We start from the raw sequence: 6,890 nt of genomic DNA, 5'->3' as shown, positions 1-6,890 counted from the left end.
TACACACACATACAAACACACACCCCTCTTTCCTCCACACCTCGCGGCTGTTGGATTCGCTTTTTGTCGCCATAAGGAGGAGGACTTCATGGCAGGAGGACTGAAGAGCACCGAACCCGAAGAGGTACGAGTGGGCACTGCGGGTCGTCCGATTGCATTATTCGGTGTAAACCCCCCTGTTCTCTCGCACCGGCTGACTGAATTTGAAGGACCCTCGGCGGATGCGCATTAGAGCGGCAGTGCGAGATTTGACGGAATTTTTGCGCCTGAGCATTCCGTGCGTAAAATTTCAGTTAAAAGTGCGCAAAGAGGCTATAAAAGCTTGCAGTAGCAGTCACGAGCTGCTTTCGAGCCTCGTGCATGTGGAGCTTTTTATTATTTTTTTCCATTTGTTGAATGATTGCTTCACTGGCCACCGTGGACGGTGATAGACGTCCACTTCATCTTAACTGGGGGAGCCAGCAAGAAAAAATCACTGCCTGTTACCCAATGCATGAGAGTATCGAAATAATAATAGTTTTAAAATGGGGTTGATTACTTAATCGGTGATCCTTAAAAGTTTGTTTTGTTGTTGTTGTCAAGTAAAAGTATAGTTGTGTTTTCTTTAACATTTAAGGTGCAGTGCAATATATTGCGTTTATTTTTTTAGTGTTCTTTTTTAATGTAACTTTTATGTCCATTTTAAAACATTTTTAGGGACATGCGTGTGTAATTTCCCTTTATTTGTGCAAATAGTTGCGATTAGCTGGCAACCTACTGTGCACAGTTAGCTGAGAGCTAGCTCCAACACCCCCGCGAACCTTGGGAATGAATGAATGAGTTATTCAAAATGAATACTTGCAAAAAGAGAAAAAAATACACTCTCTACCTCACAACTGAAAATAAATAAATGTAAGTTTCAAAATGGTGCCTTTGTTACCACTCCAAAAAACATTACAACTGTTTTCCCCTCAAATGAGGTCTTTTGGACACCCTCATGGGATTGCAGTAGCTATGTATAGGATAATGGTGGGGCTTGGAAAAAAAATCTCTCCTGGAAAAAAGTCTGAGAAGCCTCTTGTGGATTTACAGCATGCTGGTTGAAAGTTTTGGAGGTGTTTTCTGAGGCGTAATTACTCAGAGGAAAAGAAAAGCAGGTCCATAGCACATGTGAGTGGGGGGCGAGGACCCCTTGCGGCTGTTTGGAGGGGTGTGGCCGTGCTCCACCCCGTGCAGCCACTACTCCACTCGCCTCTCTCTCTTTCTCTCTCTTTCTCTCTCTTTCTCTCTCTTTCTCTCTCTCTAACTCCTTCCTCCACCTCCTCCTCACTCCCTCTCCGTCTCACGCAGGAGTTTGTGCACTCGCCCTTCATCCGAAAGCAAGGCAACATTTACAAGCCGAATAACAAGAAACAGGACGGCGACATGGACAACGACAGCCTCAACGAGAAGTCCATGATGGAGGACGTGCACACCAAGGAAATCGACCTGGTTAACAGAGATCCCAAGAACATCAACGACGATGTGGTCAAGGTGAGTTTTTAGTCATGAAGTCATCTTCATCTATAAGGATTTTGTGTGTGTGTGTGTGTGTGTGTGTGTGTGTGTGTGTGTGTGTGTGTGTGTGTGTGTGTGTGTGTGTGTGTGTGTGTGTGTGTGTGTGTGTGTGTGTGTGCGTGCTGGGTTGGAAAGCAAATGGGATAAAATGACCAATTGATGGAGCGGTCAACTTTTTTTTAATGGAAGCTTTCATTTAGTTTGGTTCAAATGAATACAGGCAGTGGAGGAGTGGCGCCACCTGTTGTCAACTGGCATGGATGAGGTGTGTGTGTGTGTGTGTGTCTGAAAAGCCTGGAAAAGCAGGGAAACACCCATGTTGTGCGCAAAGGATTGCATCCTGAAAGTCGCCACACCCCGCTAAATTTCCTTTCCACTTCCCATGTGACCACCCCGTTGACAGCATTATCATCGTGTACCCACTTTATCGTGGGGCATACATTCCAGACTCTTTTGGATCCACTAAAAAAATCATACAGTAGATCCCCATATGTACTGTCTATATAGACACAAACCCCCTAAAAAGTATTCAAATTTAGAGAAATAATTGCTATACAGCCCTAATGTAGCTATACGATCTTCCTCGTTCACTTTGAAAACTTTTAACAGTATTATTGTAACTCCTTCAGAGTTGGCTTTGAGAGGCGAGGGCCGGTGGGGTAGCACGTGAGTGTCTGGGTGCGAGCTGTGGTCGACAACAGATGGTGTCTCTCATGGCTGTTTATTCAACGTCTAATAAGATGGTGAATCGGGCATAGTGGCGGTGTGATATATTAAGTGTGTGAATAATCAACCGCAATGACTGAAAATTATTTTCTCTTGGGTCTGAGCAGTAAAACAGTAAGTAGGTGAGTTTTCTCTACATTTGTGAATGGCATACACCAAAAACATGGATGGATATTGTATTGGGGATGAATTCCATTTCCACGTGGTCAAACTTTGCCGTCTGTCACAAGACACGCTGAGTTTTGGAATGGAAAAAAAATCAAGCAAATGACCACGACTTGAAGTGTAAAATTCATTTAGCTCACACGAGATTCATAATGTCCAACCCAGCTCAAATTTGCAATAGCAACAAGCCTGCAATTTGCTGGTTGATCCAAGAGGAGATCAGAAATCAGATGTTGGAATATAGTGCCCCTAGTGGCTGTTATCTTCATGGCACAGTCTGATTGAATGCTCTCAGAAAAATGCCAAAAATGGATCATAAATTACCTTAGTAATCGAATGTCGTACTTTTTGATTTGTGATATTATAGGTATTATTTTTCAGTTATTATAATTTGAATGCCTGACCAGTATGAGAATGCCTTTTTGGATTATGTTTGTTGTCCTGTAAACATTTTGTGTCATTTGCTAATTTGTACATTTTATTATTGTAAATTATGGTTTCACATGTTCAATGAAAGGTTTTGTTCCTAACATTACCTTTTCCATTCAATTGCTCTTCTTCCAATCTTCTGGATTTGTTTTAAGAAGTCTTTTTGAGCACCTTTCTATGTATACGCCTCCTCAAAGTACTTTATATTTGAGTATTCCAAACTTGAAGTATATTTTTCTAAAAAAAAAACTTCTAAAGAAGTTTAACACAGTCTTTGATTTTGTTTTTCTTTTGAAAAAATGAGTCACACTCTCCTACCTCCTTTGCAATGTTAAAATCCCCAGTGGAAACATTTAATTACACTCACTACTCTGTCTCTAATTATATGTAATACAAAACTCCATGGAACCAAAGGGGCAGGCCTACACCCCGGACCGGTCGCCATCCAGTCAACCAGTCACACATATTGACAAAAAGCCATTCTCACGAACATTCACACCAATTTAGAGACCTCAATAGAACCAACACAAGGTTTTGTGTGATGACGTGCAAACGCCAACCTCGAACCGTGTTTCCACTTTTTGTGCGTGATATTACTTTAAAAAAAAAGGAACTTCCTCAGTCGCGCATTCCAACACGAGGAACACCTTTTGGGCTCCCGCCTCCGGACAGGAACGTCAACTTTTCCACGTCGTTGCTTAGCGATTTGAGGTCACTGACTCAATCCTGCCAAGCGCTCAAACTCACATACGCACACACAGAGGGAAGCCCTTCCAGCAAACCACACACACCCACGCACACAACAAAGCATACCCACTCCAAAAATGCTGGCTGGTGGCAGCGAGCCGCGGCTTCCGCAGCTGCTCTCAATCACCAGGCCGCATCAGAACCACGCTTTGCTGGCTTGTGAGTTTCCATTCAGAAGACGAAGTGTTTCCATAGCCAGAGTAGCGCCATTCGTGCAGCTCTTAGAAGAATCCGCTAGTTGCCTGGCTCCACGGTGGCCAAGTGGTTAGTGTGTTGCTTTGTAGTTCTGAGATTCGGGGTTAGAATTTGGGTCACGGTCATCCCGTGTGAAGTTTTTACCGTGCTGGTGTGAGTTGTTTAAAAGAAAAAACCTTATTTCGGGCTCTAAATAGCTCATTTGTCTGCAACCAGTTGATTGATCCACCATATGTGGCTTGTCGTTGGCTGGCGACCAGTCCATTGTCTGTCTTTATGTCACATGGCCCCCACTCCATTGCCTGAAGGTACCATGCCACATTTTTACATCAAGGCCGTGCCAACGAGTGTAAGATTTGTTGTGTTGTATTGTTAATTGTTTTATTGTGAAACAGGATGTGGGCAGAGCAGACACTTCCCCTGACATAAGGAGACACTCAAAGCATCACAAGAGTCCATTAACATGCTTCTGCGCCACTTTGTTTGAAGATAGCGCTCTGAGAATAGCATGACACTTTTGTATTTGACACAAAAATATGGTTGCCGCGGCGACGTGGGCGTGCGGGGGCCGGTCACATGCAGCCACAAGACTCCAATTGGTCATCATAAAAAAGCTTTGAGACATTGCTGATATTCACAGGGAATGTTTTATTCGTTACAGGCCACCCTTCGCCCTTCTTTACTGCCATTGACTTTCATTTCAAAAGGGACTTCTTGTCTCAGTGCCACTGACAGCGATAGACGTCTAATCCATTTAGACTAGGAGAGGCTGTTAAGAAAGCCGGATCCACTTTATAGAGACTTTTGGAATTCATAATAAAACCTTGCGGATGTTGCCTCTGTGAGAGCACGGGGTGGTGTCCAAGGTTTAAAAGGATAAATATTGACGTGAACTCACCAAGCCAAGGAAAAGAATGATAGGGAGTGTCCGTGATGTGTTTACGCTTCAACGTGACCTTTGCTCTTCCCCAAATGAGAAGGTCCGCTGATAGCAGTGAGGTTGATTCAACGGGAACATGCTCAATGTTTGCTGAAAGGAAAATTCTATTGTTATTGGTTATTATTCAAGCCAGCCAGCATGAACATTTTAAGGTTGAAGAAATTGACCCACAGTTGTCGCTGTCACACTAAATCTTATCGGTAATATGAATGTACGATATCCTATTTTGGCAAGTTATGTCTGACATATATACCATACTCTCTGAATAAAATAATTAAAAATATGCCCTCCCCAAAATGCGACTCCAGTGCAATTTCAAGTCATTTGTCCTTATTTTTAAGATTTCTTCCACATAAATACTACTTTCTTAAATACTCAGAAAACCCAAGTCATGTGCTTGTTGCCTTTAGAAACGTAACACATCACTGCATTTTTATGTAAGGTATTGTATGTTCATTTATTGATTCATCTTGTGGTGTTCTTCAACTCCTCAGGTGGACTTTGTGGACGTGATCGCCGAACCGGCAGGCACGTACAGCTTCGACGGCGTGTGGAAGGCCAGCTTCACCACCTTCACCGTCACCAAGTATTGGTGCTACCGGCTGCTGACTGCGCTGGTGGGCATCCCCTTGGCGCTGGTGTGGGGCATCTTCTTCGCCATCCTGTCGTTCGTGCACATCTGGGCAGTGGTGCCCTGCATCAAGAGCTACCTGATCGAGATCCAATGCGTCAGCCGCATCTACTCCATTGGCGTGCACACCTTCTGCGACCCGCTCTTTGAGGCCATGGGCAAATGCTTCAGCAACGTGCGGATCAGCACCGTCAAGGAGGTCTAGGCGTCATCCAGAGGAGGATTCGGGGGGGTTGGTGGGCCGGGTGAGGGCGTGGGCAAGTCTGACAGGACATTATCACAGGATGGACATTCCCAAAAGAGGGACGGGGAAGGGGCGGTATTGAATTCCTTTGTGTTCTAGAGCTTTTCCTCCTGTTTTTAGCTCCCGGAACACAAAAGCCCACCAAGCGCCGGCAACTCAAGCAATTATTTCGTGAATCGAGCAAGGTACCACTAAATGAACGTGGAAAGCTTCAACCCTTGAGTCACGTGAAACGCGCCTTGTTCTCTGTCCTCTGTGTTTCTAATTCGCCAGAGTGTAAGTTGCAACTCATTCGCTGCCGTTGACGGCGATGGATGTCCCATCCATTCGAAATGGTCGTCCTCAATGGCAGTCAATGAATTAAGGAGTGAGCAGATCGACACATTTGTGGTTTTGTGTTTGTCACTACCATGTGTGGAGTCTCTTTTTGTGGTTGCTGGGTTCACACAAAGTGACATTCACCTGTTTTATCCGTGGAGGGATGGCGGTCGCGGTAGCGCTAGCTCGGCAGTGGGCCGAATCCTGCTGACACCGCACAAAACCAAACAAGCATTAATCCCTTTACATTCCCGCCACCAAAAAGACCCCCCTTCCCTCCTCTCTGGCTTTGCTGCAGTCCGACACACTGAACCCGCCGCCCCTTCTTTTCACCGTCCGCCACCCTCGAGTTCACGCAACCTGCTGCTCACTCACTCGCTTAAAAAAACAAATTTGATGTAAAAACTTGACTTGGACTCGCTTTGCTTTTGAGCTTTTTTTCCACGTACGTGAGCAAAATGTTGTTGGTGGTTTGCACGTTAACGTTTTTCACCAAGAACTAACAACTTTTTAAAAAAAAAATGATGACGCAAAGTGAAAGGTGCTTTTTTGTGTTGTCATTTAAAAACTTAATGTGAGATCTTTCAGAAGGCTCAGCTTTTCACGTTTGCACGCTTTTGACTCTCTCTCAGTCTGCCTGCTGTTCATTTCCTCACAGTGGGCTCAAAAGGTCATATTTTTATAAATATTGTTTCTTTTCCTTGCCTTTAATTGTATAATATGCTGTGCACATTAAAGTTAAATATGGCTACGTGTGTGTTTGTGTGTGACATTTTTAGGTTTTTAGGTTTGTTTTCATTTCAGAAAACAACTGCAATTGTATTTTCTTACAGGTTGAAGGCCCGTCAAGTTGTCTCTCATGCTGTTGTTGGTGGTGTGTGCACTATAGTTGTTTTTTTTTAGATCCATTCTGCTGTTTTTTGTGAACGGATCAAAACTAAATTGGGTACATTTATTCT

General features: G+C 44.0%; 1 protein-coding gene across 1 annotated transcript; it reads left to right on the top strand.

Annotated features, from left to right (window-relative positions):
• Positions 1-6,682, top strand: cav1 (caveolin 1). The gene is made up of 3 exons (XM_077597398.1): positions 1-124; positions 1,330-1,512; positions 5,233-6,682. Exons 1-3 carry the CDS (start codon positions 89-91, stop codon positions 5,572-5,574), a joined length of 561 nt encoding a protein of 186 aa, XP_077453524.1. The 5' UTR covers positions 1-88; the 3' UTR covers positions 5,575-6,682.
• Positions 6,683-6,890: the final 208 nt, after the last annotated feature.

The sequence above is a fragment of the Stigmatopora argus genome, chromosome 3 (assembly GCF_051989625.1).
Source record: "Stigmatopora argus isolate UIUO_Sarg chromosome 3, RoL_Sarg_1.0, whole genome shotgun sequence".
NCBI lineage: Eukaryota > Metazoa > Chordata > Actinopteri > Syngnathiformes > Syngnathidae > Stigmatopora > Stigmatopora argus.
The sequence above is the reverse complement of the archived record's forward strand: the minus strand, read 5'-3'. Positions and strand labels throughout refer to the sequence as shown.